The following is an 18302-nucleotide window of genomic DNA, read 5'->3' on the forward strand; positions in this document are numbered from 1 at the left end:
CGTTTTCATGATCTTGCTGTACACTGCCAATCTATTTTTTGGAAATTTGTGTGAACACCTCTTCTGAACCTCAGTTCTAGGGAAAGAGAAACTTCAGGTTGAGGGGGTGAATACCTAACAAGTTTGCTGCTTCCATTTGTCCATTCATCCAGCAAAATGGGGAGGAACTATTGTCTACAATACTGTTGGCCAAGTGGTAACTGAATATGTGCACAGTATTTTCTTCCTCCCTGTCATAGAGGAGTGGGTCCCACTCGATACTCCTAGCAAATTTCTGGAAACAGAAACAGTCTAAACTAGGCTATAGGTCCCTACATTGCCTTGGGGGTGTAGTTAGACAGTGAATGGCCTAAGATTAGCAATGGATGTCACCAGGACTTAGAGAAGACCTACTTTACTTTAAGCAGCTCTTGAGATCTTCCTTCTTACCAGACTCTGCAAGACATAAAGTCCATGGAGAAATAGATTTGAAACACCTGGGCTTTGGAACTTATTCTGCTTCTACCACTAACAATTGTGGCAAAGTCCAGAATTTCTTTTTTTAATTTTCTTTTTTATTTCTTATATACATGACAATAGTGGAGTGTATTACATTCATAATTATCCATTCACAGCACCATTTTTTTGTAACTCTGTATATAAAGAAAGTCCAGCATTTTAATGGATGATTCCAAGGCAGGGCCTGCCTACTGAGAAAATCTCTTGCCAATCAGTCCAAAGAATAATGTGAGACAAGCGGGTCTGCAGTTCCAACCTCAGTAGAGCTTAGTCCCCTCTGGCTGTGGCAAGCTCCAAAATAACCTTTCTTTCTCTCAACAAAATGATTTCCTGAATGTAGCTGAGCTCAGGTACAGCTAAAGCCAGAGACCCCAGGTAAATAACAGGAGGAATAAAGAAGCTCCTCTTTCCCCTCTGCAAGCAACCTGCTTCCCATTGAGTGGGCTTACTTCACTGTCACTTCCACTGGATGAGGATATGTGTGTCTTGGGCCCAAACCAGAGACAGTTTCTGAAGAATAACAAAGGATAGAAGCAATTTAATAAAATTATTTATTACCGAGGATTAAATTTAATTACTGATTCATGAGACAAATAAGTCTTGGGGTCTTTCATGTGTCTAAACCCTTTGTGGAGGTCTAGAGGTTGTAGGGTACCTGTTTTATTTTTAAAATCTTTAAAAATGGAGTTTATAGGCTGAGGGGAGAACAGAGACCAAGAGGGGAACCACTGTGTGCTGAGGTACTGAGGAAGTTTTCCAGAAGTGAGAAAAACTGCAGGAAAGGTGGGAGATGACAGAATCTAAAAGGAAAAAACATGGTTCAAGGTCTGAATCTTTCATTTACTGGCTGTGAGATCTTGGGAAAGTCACATTATCTATGACACTGACATAAGGATTAAGTGAGATAAGATATATGGCCAAAGACAAGTGACAGGAAAAATGAGGTGGAGTACACTCTCACATGCAGTATTGAGGAAAGTGACCAGTCTGGCTTTAGGGGAAGGTCCGTGTGGGAATTAGAGAGAGCCAGGGCAGGACTTCATTCCTTGGCATTCCCCCAGGTTTCTCATTTACCCTGTTTTTGGTGGCTTCTGTTATCTGGGACAGGCAGAGTGAATGAGCCTGATATGTAGAGGAGGAAAGCAGTGGCTCTGGGCTATGCCCAAACCCACCCATTACATTAGGGGCCAAGCCTGGGAATACATGCCCACTCCCTTCAAGACAATAGCATCTATCAAATCTTGGGTGCCAGAGGCTAATAAAGAGATCAGCAAATGACCCTTCACCTTGAGTATGGGGGAGAGAGGTGATGAGCCAAAGCATCAACTCCTCATTTTCCATGGAAGAACCCTGATGCAATCCCTCTGGGTGGTGGAAGACAGTTCAGGCCAAGGACAAGTCATCCTGGCCTCTAATAGAATGTGTTCTCTGCCCAGCCTCTTTCCCTCCTAGCCAGCTTCATCATAGCTAAGCTTTCTAGACCTTCTTTCTGGGTGGTCTTTCCTGTACCTCTCCCTCTCCCTCAGACACATTTAACTATTTAGTGTTTTAGTTTGTTTTGTTTGAGCTGGGGTGGAGGTCTTAGCTAAGGTCTTCAGTCTAGTCTTCAACTCCTAGGCTCAAGTGATCCTTCTGCCTCAGCTTCCCAAGTGCTGGAAGCTGCATGCCAGCTGGGACTCAGACTCGGTGAGGCCTTCCTCTGGGACTCTTATACTTTCTCTGCTCCAGTTCCCTTATTTCCTTGGTGCTGGGACTGCTTGATGGAATTGTGCAATAGGAAGGCAGGGGGAAGGTGTTTATCTACCTCCCTGTCAGGGGTTCAAAGGGATCAGTGGGGAAGGACAGAAAGGGGCATTGCAGGGCTCTGGGACAGTTCTTCTACCCTACTCTTCCTCCAAACCTATCTAGCTCCACCCCCTTTCTGTGATCAAGGAGAAGTTTTCTGACCTCTTGGGCTTCCCAGACCCTAATAGTCAGAAAGATCTGAGAAAGGAGACAAAACCTGAGAATAGGAAGGGTCTTCCCATTGCACATCTCTCCTTCTACAGATGGGGAAACTCAGGGTCAAAAGAAAGGCAGTGATGTAGCTAAAATCAAAAACATTATAAAGGCCAAGTCTTCTTCCACCCAGTCCAGGACTCTGTCTTCAGCACCATCAAGGCCAAAAAATTTCATTTCAGTTCCAAAAGTGACCATTTTGGGCACCACTACAGCTCTTTATCCCGATATTTCCCTTAGTCCTACTGGTTTTAGCCACTTCTGCTAAGCCATTTTAGCTCCTGTCTGATTAGGGCAATCTTTCAGGAACCTTGTCTTAACCAGGGATAGGAATGTGCAGCTCTAGAGCTCCCAAGAAGGCTGATGGAGGTGGAGCTCCCCCAGGGTAGGAATGCTGGTCTCTCACAAGTTCAATGAGAAACAATACTAAGACTGGGCAAGATTACTCAAGTGAACTTGAGAGCCTTGAGATTTTTTAAGTAATGTAGAAACCAGTATTTCAAACCATTCTTTATAATTACTGCCACCCACAGTGAGGACATCAAGAGAAACCTTTACTTTGATAATTCTAGGAGGTGAAATATCACCCAAGGAGCCACTTTTATCTTCCACCAAACACCTGCAGGTTGTAAAAGCGGTGCAGGGAGAGACAAGAGCAGAGTGTACTTATGTTTGGGAGCAGGACTGGCTGATAGAAGTGTGGCTTGGACTCCAAAGGGCTATGAATATAGAAATCACATTTCTTCATTATCTGAGGCAGGAATGTCTATATAATTAGGACATAAAGGAGTGCAGCTAGAGATCAGGCAGGGAGAATTTCAAACCATGATATTAGTTACAGGCTCTTCCTTACCAGGCTGAGCAGACCTCACCAATGGGAGGTGAAAAGGGATCTGGCTTGGCTCATATCATGGATGTCCATGCTTCTGCCTCCATGACAACCACTGGGGATAGGCTGGCTGTCTAGGCAAGGTCTGCTCTCCTTCTTGCTTTAAGAGCCTCCAAGAAACAATGGTTGAGGCTGGGAGGGTTGGAGTGAATGAATGGGGGTGAGCAGGGTGGTGGCAGATGCTGGGAATCTGTGTGGCAGGTATTGAAGCAAGACAGTAAGTCCTAGGCTGATGGTCAGGGGAGGTACTGCCATCCACTAAGCCTATGGGTCTAGAAAGAGTGATTAGGGTCAGAGACTGAAGTAGTTCCATCTCTTTTTAGGTGGAAGTTGCTTTATGGACTGGGCTGGGTTGGCCAGTCAGAAAGTTGCACTAATAGGAGCGTTTTTACTGGACAGGTGCTCCCCTAGTCTGATAACTTTGGTACAAGAGTTAGGCTACTGTGGCTATTCTGTTCACACACTTCCTCTAGATGGTGTTTAAACATGACCCGTGAACTCGCACTGTGAATACCTGGAGACAACATGACACAGAGCCTAGGACTGCTCCACAACTCTCCAGCATGTCTTTGGAAGCCTTTCTTTATTAGGAAATAAATACAAAGTCAAACAAGTGGGCCAGCCAACATCTGGAGTTTTGGGGGCCAAAAGGAAGAAATTTGACTTGCTCAGAACTCAGATTTCCATTAGCTGGTCATTCCCCACGATCACCTCGTTCATTCGTTTAGCTACAAAAGAAAAGGAAAGGATTTTCTGAGAACTGGCAGCAGAAGATGTCATTTTAAATCCAATTATTTCTAATTTTGTGTTCACAAACATTTGATTGTGGTTCTGTTCTTGAGACGCTCTTAGAACTGCAACATGCCAAAGGGGCTATGAAAGAGATAGCATCTTCCCACACAGAAGGATGGGACTAACTATATACCTGCCTTTGGGAAGCATAAGTAGGAGACCTAGAACTGGATCTTAAAGGATGAACAAAGGTTTTTCAGGCAGTGGTCAAAGGGAAGATATTCTAGACTGTTGGAACTGCATAGGCAAAGACATAGGAATGTGAGAATGGGGAACACAAAATACTGTGGTGTGGTCAGAGAATAGGGAAAATAAGAGGAAAGAAAAGAGAAGAAATGAGGCTAAAATGATAAATGAGATACTTCATTCTTCCATGGATGCCTGAAATTGCAGACAGCACCAAATCCTTTATATGTTTTTTTCCTATATATATGTGTATATACACAGGATAAAGTTTAATTTAAAAATTAGGCACAGTAAATTAACAATTAACAATAAATTATTTAACAATTAACAATAAAGTGGAACTATTATAATAACATATTATAATAATAAAGGTATATGAATGTAGCTCTGTTTCAAAATATCTTATTTTACTGTATTCACCCTTTTTCCTAAGATGATATGAGATGATACAATGCATACATGATAGGAAGAGTGAGGTGAAAGACACAGGCATTGTGCTATAGCATTAGGCTACTTGATAAGTACAACTTGAATACAAGCACCGAAATACCCTGAGAGTGGATTTGATAACCAAGATGGCTATTACATATGGAGGAGGCACGCAGTATTTACAACATAGATATGCTGGACAAAGGGATGATTCTCATCCTGGGTGGGATGGAGTGGGACAGCATGAGATTTCATCATGCTACTCAGAACAGAATGCAATTTAAAACTTTTTTTTTTAATATTTATTTTTTAGTTCTAGTTGGACACAATACCTTTATTTATTTATCTTTATGTGGTGCTGAGGATCAAACCCAGTACTTCGCACGTGCTAGGTGAGCGCTATACCGCTAAGCCACAACCCCAGCCCCTTAAAACTTAGGAATTATTTATTTCTGTTTTCCATTTAATATTTTTGGCCTATGATTGGTTGCAGATAACTGAAACTATGGAAAGCAAAGCTGTAGGTAAAGGGGGGCTACTGTAATACCATCTTCTGAAGAGAGCTGTTGATAAAAGTCAATGAGTTAGCTGGGAATGTTGGTGCAAACCTGTAATACCAGTGACTTGGGAGATTGAGGCAGGAGGATCACAAGTTTGAGGCTAGCCTCAACAACTTGACAAGGCCCTGCCTCAAAATAAAAAAATTAAAAAGGCTGGGATGTGACTTAGTAATTAAGCGCCCCTGGGTTGAATCCCTGGTACCAAAAATAAACAAATAAATAAAATAAGTGAGTGAGTGAAAAGATCAGTAGAGTAGAGGAAGGAGAATAGGAGGAGAGAGGAGAAAAGGGAAAGGACAGGGGAATGGGGACTGAAATCAAATTCCACATGCATAAGGTTTTGTCAAAATGAACTCAACTACTATATGAAACTATAATACTCTTAAAAACAAAAAAACTCATCAGAATACTGGGTTTGTGTACACCTTCTCTAGAAGATGTTCCTTTTAATCTTTCATAGCCATCTGTTTCCTTTAGTGATAGATGGGAAGGAGGCCCAGTTAGTGCTTAGATTGCTAAATTCTTTAGGGCTAGTGAGTAACTATCAGGCTCCACATCCAAGGAAAGACTAAACAAAAAAGAACAAAGAAAATGCTTCTTTGGGCTAGGGTTGTGGCTCAGCGGCAGAGCACTTGCCTTGCCCATGTGAGGCACTGGGTTTGATCCTCAGCACCACATAAAAATAAACAAAATATTGTGTCCACGTATAACTAAAAAAAAAAAAAGAGAGAGAGAGAGAGAGAGAGGAAAAGAAAATGCTTCTTTGACTAGTTTCCTAGGGTACCTCCCAAAGCTCCTTTTACACTTTATTCTTCTATGAGTCAGACTCATCACCTCACATACACTCACATCTAGCTCTTCCTTCATCCAGTCTTCTTATTGGCCAGGGACAATGGACTGTTGTGAAGATGGTTTCAGTCTCAATTCACACTTTTCTTGGACCTCAGTGCTTTAGACCAGAGGTGCCTGGCTGGGGCAGACAACATTTTCTTCTCTGCCACACTCTAAGGGACCCCCTTCCTACTCTCCCCTCTTTCCTCTGGTCTATTCTTGGCCTGGATGTCAGATAGGATCTTGCTTACTGGGATTCAGGGGAGAATGTATCTAGAATGTTGGGGGTAGATGTAATTTCATAGTATAAGTTGAAGGAAACCTGCAGATCTAGTTCTGCTTGGCCAGGGTTGGAAGCAGGCTTCAGTAAATACAGTGGTAAAGCTCTAGGCTGGAATTAGGTTGAGAAAAATCCCAAAAGGAACACTAAAAGGAAGGATGGTAAATTGGGGAAAAAAAATCAATGGGATAGAAAGGAATAATATATCACAAATGAAAAGCTGCACTGTTAGGAAACTAGGAAGGATTTCTGCTAGCCAGGAAGATTTGGCTTATGTCATGTATATATCAAGACCTTGATCTACAATAAGGTCTGCTTTCATGGCTGAAGGACTGATTATGTGATTAATAATGTAGTGATCCAAGTTCCATCATTGACAGAAGAGAATCAGATGAGGCATCCAATTAGTCTTTCAGGTTTTTTCTTTTTTGGTCAGGGGGTACTTGGGATTGAACCCAGAAGTACTTTACCTCTGAGCCACATCCTCAGCCCTTTTATTTTTAGATGGCCTTACTAAGTTGCTGAGACTGGCCTTGAACTTGTGATCCTCCTGCCTCAGCCTCTCATGTTGCTAGGATTATAGGCATGTGCCACTACACTGGGCTACCTTCCAGGTTTTAAATGTTGGTTGTGGCCATCCACTGCTTGAGCTGATAGGATTTTTTGAGAGATAATCACTGAGAGTATTGTGATCGGGTGAGAAAAGCCAGAGTTGTTATAAGAAAGCCTGTGGACTGGGGAAGTAGCTCAGTGGTGGAGTATGTGCTTGGCATGCATGAAGTTATTCAAAAGTGGGGGTGGGATTTTTCTCTTGGTAGTGCTAAGAAGTGGCAGCAAAGCCTACATCTGGGTTATGAGAGTCACATTTTTGGTGTAAAAAATTGCTATGGATATAATGACTGTGTTAAAGAATTTGGAAAGGGGACACATTACCTCTTAGGATGAACATTTTTCATGTAATTCCTCTATATGAGGAAAATTGGGAACTTTGAAGCTCTTTGTTGGTGAGGATCTGAGTAGATAGTTTTGTCAAGGTCATCCATAGTAACAGTACTTTTTTTGGGGGGTGGGTGGGTACTGGAGATAGAACTCAGAGGCACTGGACCACTCAGCCCTATTTTTGTATTTTATTTAGAGACAGGGTCTCAATGAGTTGCTTAGCACCTCGCCATTGCTGAGATTGGCTTTGAACTTGTGATCCTCCTATCTCAGCCTCTTGAGCTGCTGGGATTACAGGCATGTGCCACTGTGCTTGGCTCCCCCTTTTTTTAAAAAAATATTTTGGATCTTTATTTTATTTATTTATATATGGTGCTGAGAATTGAACTCAGGGTCTCACATATGCTAGGCAAGCGCTCTACCATGGAGCTACAACCATAGCCTGATTTCCAGTCCCTTTTATATTTTATTTTGAGGGTCTTGCTGAGGCTAGTTTTGAATTTGTTTGTGATCCTTCTGCCTCTTCTTCCCTAGTCTCTGGGATTATAAGCATGTACCACTGTAACCAGCTATAGTAATAGTTCTTGAGTGTTGCACTGGCTAGGAATTTGCTTTTTTTCAATATTGAGGACTGAACCAGAAGCACTCTATTTCTGAGATACATTTGTAGCCCTTTTTAAAATTTTGAGATAGGGTCTCATGACTTAGCCCAGGTTGGCCTCCAATTTGCAATCCTCAAATCCTCAAATAGTTTCCCGAGTAGTTGGGATCACAAGTTTTTTTGGATTCTCAAGCCCAAAAGGGAGACATGTAACTTTAAAAAATGGAAGAGGAAGCCAGGTGCTGTGATGTATGCCTGCAGTCCTAGTACTCAGGAGCCTGAGGCAGGAGGATCATGTGAACATAAAAGTTTAGGACCACTCTGGGCAACTAAGCAAGACCTCATCTTTAAAATAAAAGATGGCATGTTCACCGGAGAAAAGGAAAATGAGGTGAATTCTACAGAATTTGTGGAATTTATTTCTTCAGCAACCCCACTATCTTACCCTACTCTACTTTAGGTTTAGGAATAATTCCCAAAGCAATCTGCCTTTTTTTAAATTGATTTTGAGTTTAGTCAGGGATGGAGGTGTAACTCTGCGGTAGAGTACTTGCCTAGCATTTGGGAGGCTCTGAATTCTATTCCTGGCACTCTACACACACACACACACACACACACACACACACACACACACACACACACACGAACAAAATCCAGCCAAATTAAAGACAACTGAAATTTTTCCTGACCACCTGTTTTTTTTTTTTTTAATATTTATTTTTAGTTTTAGGTGGACACAATATCTTTATTTTATTTTTACGTGGTGCTGAGAATTGAACCCAGTGCCTCATGCATGCCAGGTGAGCGCGCTACCACTTGAGCCACATCCCCAGCCCCCACCTGGTTTTTGTATGTCTCTGAAGTACTATCAGTCTTTCTGCAGAGCAGAGCAAGCCAACAGCACAGTTTACAGTATTTCCTCTAATTAGTTGAGAATGGCTTTCAAGTGTTATATTTTGCAAACTCTCTCCCATGCCAGGAATATAGGGACTACCTCCCTTAATCAAAAACTAGGTCAGGCTGAGTATGGTACTGTGTACCTGTAATCCCAGCAATTCGGGAGTGTGAGGCAGGAGGATTGCAAGTTTGAGGCCAAACTTGGAAACTTAACTGGACTCAGTCTCAAAATAAAAATAAAGAAGGGCTGGGGATGTAGCTTATTGGTAGAGTACCACTGCCTCTAGGTTCAATCCCTACTACCTGCCCCTCAACCCCTGGCCCAAACAACAAACAAACAAACAGAACCCTGTACCAGGTCAGATGATGCACTCATGGACTTCAGTTGGCCAGAGCTAGGTAGTTTCGGAGTCTTTGCTGCATTACTGGCCCAGTTTCATGTTCAAAAGCCATTGTAAAGTACTGGTGCTAATCTGGCCATTGGATTTATTGATATCCTTTCTTTCTTTCTTTCTTTTTTTTTTAATATTTATTTTTTAGTTTTCGGTGGACACAATATCTTTATTTTACATTTATGTGGTGCTGAGGATCGAACCTAGTGCCTCATGCATGCTAAGCGAGCACTCTACCACTGAACCACAATCCCAGCCCCTTGATATCCTTTCAATGTTTTGGTAGTACAACCACAAACATGTATGAGCTTATTTATAAGATAAATTCTTTTTTTTGGGCTGGGGATGTGGCTCAAGCGGTAGCGCGCTCGCCTGGCATGCGTGCGGCCCGGGTTCGATCCTCAGCACCACATACCAACAAAGATGTTGTGTCCGCTGAGAACTAAAAAAAAATAAATATTAAAAATTGTCTCTCTCTCCTTTCTCACTCTCTCTAAAAAAAAAAAAAAAAATTCTTTTTTTTTTTAAGATAAATTTTTAGATACAGAATTAAGTCAAAGTTTAACAATTTGAAAACAATGTAAATTGCTCTCCAAAGATGGCTTTTTAAATTTATATTCCCATCTGTAGTGTATGAGCTTGTTTCCCACATCTTCTCCATTTTGTATTATCTCTGCTAGTGTTAAAAAATGGCATCTGTGGTGGTGGTAGAGAGCTTGCCTAGCATGCAAAAGGTCTTGAGTTTGATCCCTAGCACTGAAAAAAAAAAAGAAAAAAAAAGCAAAGAAAAGAACACATCTGTGATTGCAGCTTGGGTTTGGTTTACCTTTGGCTTCAATCCTTTGGCCACTTCCAATCAAACAGTCCTTGATGTCTGCTCCCTTCTCGATCACGGCATTGTTGCAGATGACGCTGCCCTGGATGTTGCTTCTGTAACAAAACAGCCAAGTTAGAGTGTCCAGGACTCTCATCACCATCCTTACCACTGGAGGTTCAGGATCCTCCCAAAGCCAGTCCTGTTAATGGTTACATGTGTCAAGTTATCACTGGAAAACAGAATGGCTGACTAAGGGAGAACTTGGCTTTAGAGAATTCTAGAATTAGAATATGCACATAATGATCTTTCTCCAAGGCCTAAAAAGAACAGATATTTTCATTTCAGTTTTTTAGAGTACCCCAGACTTTAGGGTTTAAATAGCATCCAAATTCTCTTCCCCCTTCAATCTGCAGGTAGAAGGTGAGGCTGGTTCTTGGGCTGACCTATCACTCCTGCTTCTTAGCTAAGAATATATGACAAATTTCACTTGAGATTCAAAAATCATGGATCTTCCTAGGGGATTAATTAGGAAAACAATGGATTACCCACAGCTCTCACCAAAAACTATGGTTAGTCAAAATCATACTCATTCAGGAAGAAAAAAAAAAGATATATATATATCTTTTTATAAAAAATATATATATTGATATCCTTTCAATGTTTTGGTAGTACAGCCACAAACATATATGAGCTTATTTATAAGATAAATTCTTAGAAATGGAATTAATGGACTACCTGCCTTAATTAAAAACTAGGTCAGGCTGAGTATGGTACCGTATACCTATAATCCCAGCAACTGTCAAAGTTTAACAATTTGAAAATGATGTGTGTATGATATGTGTGTGTGTGTGTGTGTGTGTGTGTATATAAAGATATATCTATCTATCTTTTTTTTTTTGGGCAGTGCTGAGGGATTAACCCAGGGCATCACACATGCTAGGCAAACACTCTACCACTGAGCTACACCTCCAGTCCCAAAAAAGATATTTTAGAAACCAGCTTTCATTTCATAAAAGATTATTCCAAACCCTAAAGTACATTCTCTAGAGTAGCAGTGGTTCTTAGCATTTGAATATATTTTAAAAGCAGCTTCCTAGCTCCTGAAGATTGGTAGGTAGGAGAAAAGGTCCTTTTGAAAAATCATCACTGATGTTTACTGCATTTCTACTCTATGCCAAGGACTGCGCTAAATAAATACTCGATGTAGGGCTGGGAATGTGGCTCAGGCGGTAGCGCGCTTGTCTGGCATGCGTGCGGCCCGGGTTCGATCCTCAGCACCACATACCAACAAAGATGTTGTGTCCGCTGAGAACTAAGAAATAAATATTAAAAATTCTCTCTCTCTCTCTCCTCTCTCACTCTCTCTTTAAAAAAAAAAATACTCGATGTATATTAGAGTAATTTCTTTTACAAATTCAGTCATTTCATCTGAAAAGTCACCTGGGCTGTGTAAAAAATAACAAATGAAACCACACTCTATGTTTTGAGTTCCCATTAATCATTTTAGTAGGTCTTGGATAGGAACCTTATGTATTTAATTGGGAAAAAACCTTCCTAGATGATTCTGGGTATACCATTTTTATCTCTGATGTAGTTAAAATAGCAATCACATTTTGTAGAGGAGGTAACAAATTTAGAGAAGATAAACCATTTACCCAAAACTACATAACTGCTAAGTGACAGATTCTAATCCAAGTCTGCCTGACTCTAGGATACAAACATTTAGTCATAATGCAATACAAAAAAACTAAGAGGAGAAAAGACTAAAAGAAGATTAGGTCAGACTGAGGTTAAGATGGCTCTGCAGAAAAACCTCTGCCCCAACTCTGAATATCTCTGAGTCAGAAATGTGAAGAGGCAAAAATGGGCAGTTGGAGGGGAAAAGGAAAATAGGAAGGTGTAAGTACAATGTAAACAAAAATGAACCAAACCAACTAAGGAAAAATCCTTAAGAAACCCAGTGGAGGCATGGGAAATAGGAAAGAGGACATTCCAAAGATTGAAATCATTGATACATGGGCTAATAAAAAAGATCCTTCCCAAATGCCAAAACTTTTATGCAAAAAGGAATTCTAGCACTTTCTGGTATTCCGGACTCTTTTAACTTTCTAATTTGCCCAACTTCACAAAGCAATCTTGTCAGCAGTTAGGGAGGTTCCTGCTTCTTCAGGAAAATTCCCCCAAATAGGGTAATAAGGAAATAAGAAAGCCTTGGATGGAGGCTACTGGGACAGAGCTAGCTTGCAACTAGTTACTAGTTTATCACTGAAAAGTCTCATTTCTTTTTCCAAGGTGTTAGCAGTAGTAAAAGAGCCTAAAGATGCATGTTCTGGAGCCAGACAAGAAGTAAACAGTCAGCAGGTAAGAAACAACAAACAGAAACGCAAGCAGTCATAATTAAAAACTAGTAAATAGCTATACTGTTAGGGTTTAAGTGGGAACCTCTTATCCAGGCATGGTGGTACATACCTGTAATCCCAGCAACCTGGGAGGCTGAGACAGGAGGACTCAAGTGGTTATGTGCCCTGGGAGTAAATCCCCAGGACCCCTCCCACCTAAAAAAAAAAAAAAAGGGAATCTTTTCTGGAAGGATGAGGCTAGAATGACTGAGGTCAGATTTCCATAGCGATGGACAGTCTGGTTTTCCTTATGTTTAGCAGATCTGATTGGGGTCTTTGGGAATCTCACATATTGCTTATCTCATCTAGTTTATGCATTAACTCTTCCTGAGATGTATAAACCACTGTAGAGTCTATAATGTGATAGGAAAAGTGGATTGGTTGATCGGAAGCTGGAGTTTCTCCTGAGACTCCAGGTCAGTGGATCTATTGGAGGATTTGAGATGAACACCTAAGAACAGTTTACCACGAGTGAAGCTCTTCTCTTGGTTTGCTAGTATCATTGGTGTGATCACCCATCCATTAGCCAGGCTGAGGTACTTTGGGAAAATTAACACAGCATATCTTTCCCTCTGTCCAGAAAGGAACTTTAGATTAAGAAATTTATTTTATTTTTTTCTGGTGCTGGGGATCAAACTTAGGGCCTTACTAAACATGAGGTTGTATCACTGAGCTACAATCTTAGTCCAAAGATCAAAGATTTTATTTGTGTGTGTCTGCTCATGCTAGAGGGGATGGACAGATTAGGGCTAAATCAACCAAGCCCTTTCTAGGCTGCCAATGCACAGCAAGGACTCTTCTGCTCAGTACTTAAGAGGGAAGGTGAGTTTCTATAGCACTGGTCCCAGTGTCAGAACTGTAGTTTTTGCAACTAAGTTTTAACTTTCAGCTTGGCACTAAGAACTCTGCTCTAATGCCTAGCTATATTCTCTAAAAGGTTGTCTAGTGATGACTAAGACTAATGGAGATTTGGTCCTCAATTCTCCTTAGTGGGATCATTTTTTAAAAATGTTATTTTAACACTAAGGATTGAACCCAGGGGGTGCTTTACCACTGAGCTATATCTCAGGTCCTTTTTATTTTTTGAGATGGGGTCTTGCTAAGTTGCCCAGGCTGAATTAGAACTTTCAATCTTCCTGCCTCAGCCTCTTGAGTCGCTGGGTCCTACCTGGCAGGTGGGATCAAATTTTAATTAAAATTGCAGGCCTTGGGAAGTTATCCTGAAAACTGTAATGCATTAGTGAAGAAGAGACCATGAGAAAAAACATAGAGGTTTATAGCGAGATCCCTGCTAGCATAGTGGTACATACTTGTAATTCTAGAAACTCAGGCAACTGAGGCAAGATGATTGTGAGTTAGAGGTCAGCTTGGATAATTTAGTGAGACCCCTTCTAAGCAACAACAAAAAAAGATCCCTGCCTGGCCAGGCATGTCACACTATACCATATTATGGCATACCACATGGAGAAACCCCAACTGGGGAAGAAAGGGAACTTCCAAATTCTCAATCCTTTTTTGGATTGAGATAAAAGATAGGACTTTTCTTCAGTTCATTCCAAGGAAAGAGAAGTCACATATACTATATATAGTGTCTAGTACATCTCAGGAATTGCAATATAGCACTTCATATTCATTTTGTAGCTTAGTCCTTTTAGCAAACTTGCAGGATAGTATTTATTTATTCTTTTAGAGAAAACTGAGGCTCACGGAGGTTAAACATATATCCAAACCTACATATGGTGAGTGACTCTCCATTGTCACGGGTTCCTGCCTAAGCTGTTGACTAGGTAGTATTTGGCAAGGAGCCAGGAAAGTTCTCAGTAACTCTGATGATAAGCAGGCTTTTTTTCTTCTCTGGGGGTTAGTTAGCAGATTTTCTAAACCTACTTATAATCCTGGAGGAAAAGAATATGGAATTGGAACTACATGAAACTTTTCTAGGTCATTTAGGTGATTAAGTTCTGCTTTAAAACAACTTGCCACTTTGGCCCAAAGATTATGGCTGAGTTGCCCATATCTGACAGGTGCCTGGGAGCCTACTAACCTTAGCTCAAGGGGTCCTGGTCCAGCTGTCCCTCTAGATGAAGCATATATTGCTTTTAATGAAATATTTCAAGTACAAAGAATACCTATGTGCTTAAGAAATAAATAATACAACCTGTTGTGTTCCTCTTTGTGTTTTCCTTCCCTCCCCCAAGAGGTAATCACTACTTGTGCTGTTTATGTTCCCAAGCATTTTTACCACATAGATTAGTAGACAACATATAGTATTGTTTTGCATACTTTACAATGCTATCATAATGTCAGCATTATAGCACTGAGACTGCTATCATTCTCTATGTGTTCATCTGCAACTTGCTTTTCCCTCTTCAACATCATATTTGTGAGATTTATGCAGGCTAATTCATGCAATGAGATATAAAACTTGAAGAAATAGCTCATCTTTTCCCTGCTGCTGGTCATTTTTGCTCTTGGGTCCTTTGATCAAAATGTATTGGCTCCAGTGAGCAGGTGAAAAATTTTCTCCTTTTAGTTCTATGTGCTTCCCTACACAAAGGTTTGGTGGTAAAAAATGTCATCTTCCTAAGAAATCTGAGCCCTTATATTCCCTGAGCAGAGACTAAGTAAAAGAGAGGTTTGGGGAAAATCAAAGCAAAGATGTAAGAACCTTAGGGAATTAAGTTGTGCAGTTCTCCATCTAAGATGATGGGTTTAGTGAAAATGGTTCAAAGGTAGGAAAAGAATCAAAACCCTTAGGAGCCCTTTAAATCCAGGGTATTACCTTCCTCATGTTAGCATAATCTAGTGTTTTCAAGAGTATAAATGAAGAAACATGGGTGGATAGTTTTTAAAAAATATATTTTTAGTTATTGATGGACCTGTATTTTTTCAGATGTTAATGATCTTTTATTTTATTCATTTATTTATACACAAAACTGAGAATCAAATGTAGTGCCTCACACATGCTAGGCAAGCACTTTCCCACTGGGCTACAATCCTAACCCCCTCTCTCCCTTTTTTTGCTGCTGAGGATTGAACTTAGAACTTCCACTGAGCTACATCTCCAGTCCCAAAATTCTTTTAATATTTTTTCTTTTTATTGTGTTGCTGGGGATCAAACTTAGGCTTCTCACATGCTAGGCAAGTGCTCTACTCCTGATCCACACCCCAACCCCTATGTTGTTGTTTACCCCTCCTACATATTAAATTTTATACCTCAAACTACCAATTTGTTTATAGTTTATTAATAAGCTTCACTTCTTACTAGGCTATATTGTTTGCAAGCAGTTCTGCAAAAAGTTCACAGGTGCCACATCTTCTGCACCTTGGAATATTTCTGATGTTTTAGGATTCTTAGATTGCAACTCTTATCCCTCTAAATTCTCTAAATGTTGTTTCATTGTTTTCTGGTCCTAAATGTTGCCACAGAAAAGGTATACCAGATTTTCTCCCTTCTATGCACTTGAATAGTTTTTCCTTTCAGTTCTTTATGCCTTGATATTTTGCCAAAAGGATGCTGGCCATTCTCCTTTACTTCACCCATGTTTCCATTCTTCTCCTTCTTTTTTGGTACTGGGGATTGAACCCAGAGAGGCTTAACCACAGAGTCACCTCTCAGCGGCCACCCCCACTGTCTTTTTAATTTTTTTTTTTTAGTTGTAGTTGGACACAATACCTTTATTTTATTTATTTATTATTTTGTGGTGCTGAGGATTGAACCCAGTGCTTCACACATGCTAGGTGACCGCTATATTGCTGAGCCACAACCCCAGCACCCCCAGACTCATATATATATATATATATATTTTTTTTTCATTGTTGATAGAGCCCCAGCCACAGCCCCCTTTATATTTTATTTAGAGAAAAGATCTTGTTGAGTTACTTACGTCCTCCGCTAAGTTGCTGAGGCTGGCTTTGAACCTCCTGCCTCCGCCTCCCGAATTGCTAGGATTATAGACATGTGCCACCATACCCAGCATGTTCCCATTCTTTATACTCACTGAATCTTGCTTTTTGGATTTTATCTAAATTTCATTGTATTTGGTAGATATTCTTTAGCCTGTGTATGAATATGTGACAGTTATCCAGTTTTAATAATAGATGAAAATTCCTTCTTTTTTTCAAGAAGTAAACAGGGATCTCTCTAACTTTTTCCCCCCCCCCTTCCAGCATTGGGGATTGAAAATGCTAGGCAAGTGCTCTACCACTAAGTTATAACCCCAACCCTGACAGGGATCTCTTGACAGATATTCAGCCAATATGGTAGGAGAGTTAAACCGCGGATCCCCATTTGTTGTTTAGTAAATACTTCCAAGGTATATAAAAAATGCAGTATTAGCTGGGCATGGTGCTACACACCTGTAATCCCAGTGACTTGGGAGGCTGAGGCAGGAGGATTACAAAGTTGAGGCCACCCTAGGCAACTCAATGTGATCCTGTCTCCTGTGTTGGAAACTGAACTCAGGGCCATGCACAGGCTAGGTAAAGTATTCTACCATTGAGCTACAGCCCCAGACCTAAAAAGTGTTTTCCTATTTGAGGAATTTATAGTCTGATTAAAGAGAAAATAAAGATGCAATAAGTGTCCCATTGTCACATGAGCATTGAAAGTGTTTGGGTGAACAGGGAACATAGAGGTGGGGGAAATAATTTCTGGCTGGGACATTTTGAGAAGGCTAGAAGGATAATTCAAGAGTTGGAAAATGTACTGTATTTTAAAAGAGGGGTAGAATTTCTGCAGGTAAAGATCTCTAAAGGGAGGCAATTCAGGCAGAGTTTTAAGAATAGAGGGAATGAGGCTGGGATTGTGGCTCAGCGATAGAGCACTCACCTAGCATATGTGAGGCACTGGGTTTAATCCTTAGAACCACAAAAAAAATAAATAAATAAATAAAATCATGTGTCCATCTATAACTACACACACACACACACACACAAAAAAAAAAAGAATAGAGAGAAATGTAAAATAAGGAATCCAGTGGATGGGGCAGTCAGTCAAGTGTACTTGAAGGGCAGGCTAAGGGTAGCAATGAAAAGCAGTATTATCTTTGGCTCTGAGAATCTGCACTTGCTAGCTTCAGAAAGCATGGAAAAGCTAGGTGAAAATCTGATTCCCTGCCTGCTTGCACATGGAGGTGCTATCCTAGATTGCTGCATTTGCCTTGGACTAGGGGGAAAAAGAGTTTGTTGCTCAGGATCAGGGGACTAAAGATGTAGACAGAACACAAGACTGACATTCAAGCCTTGACTAAGTTTTTACTAGATTTTTGATTCCCAAGCATCAGCTGTGATAAAAGTGGCAGAAGGACTGGGGTTGTGGCTCAATGATACAGTTCTTGTCTAGCAGGTGTGAAGTCATGGGTTCGATCTTCAGCATTACATATAAATAAATAAAATAAAGATATTGTGTCCACCACCAACTAAAACAAACAAATATATATATATTAGAAAATAAAAAGATAGGAACTTTCTTTGTGTAGTCTCACACCTTCCCCAAGGTGGTCCTATTAGTATCTCTCAAGCCCTGAGGACATTGGGCAGGTATCCAGCCCACTGTCCAGAAAGCTCAGCAGCCCACAACCACTGGTAGAGACAAGCACACCAAGAATATGAGAAATTCTTTCTGGACAAATTTATGCTCCTAATCTGACACTCAGTCCAGACATAATGGCAACAGGGTAATCAAGATTCACATGACTGCAATTTAATTACCTTCCTCAAATTTACCAAAAGTTAATTAAGACTAAATGACACCCCCAAAATGGGAAAATTTTTATAAGGGATGTAGGATGTC

General features: G+C 40.6%; 1 protein-coding gene across 2 annotated transcripts in view; it reads right to left on the reverse strand.

Annotated features, from left to right (window-relative positions):
* Positions 1-3951: 3951 nt before the first annotated feature.
* The window catches only part of Eif2b3 (eukaryotic translation initiation factor 2B subunit gamma), a 109792-nt gene continuing 95441 nt past the window's right edge, over positions 3952-18302 (reverse strand). For both annotated transcript variants that reach the window (XM_077791276.1, XM_077791275.1), the window contains exons 11-12: positions 10119-10222; positions 3952-4113 (exon numbers count right to left, since the gene is read on the reverse strand). In XM_077791276.1, coding sequence (XP_077647402.1) covers positions 4061-4113; positions 10119-10222 — 157 coding nt within the window. In that variant the 3' untranslated portion in view covers positions 3952-4060. The remainder of the gene's footprint in view (positions 4114-10118; positions 10223-18302) is intronic.

This window comes from Urocitellus parryii, chromosome 11, assembly GCF_045843805.1.
Source record: "Urocitellus parryii isolate mUroPar1 chromosome 11, mUroPar1.hap1, whole genome shotgun sequence".
Lineage (NCBI taxonomy): Eukaryota > Metazoa > Chordata > Mammalia > Rodentia > Sciuridae > Urocitellus > Urocitellus parryii.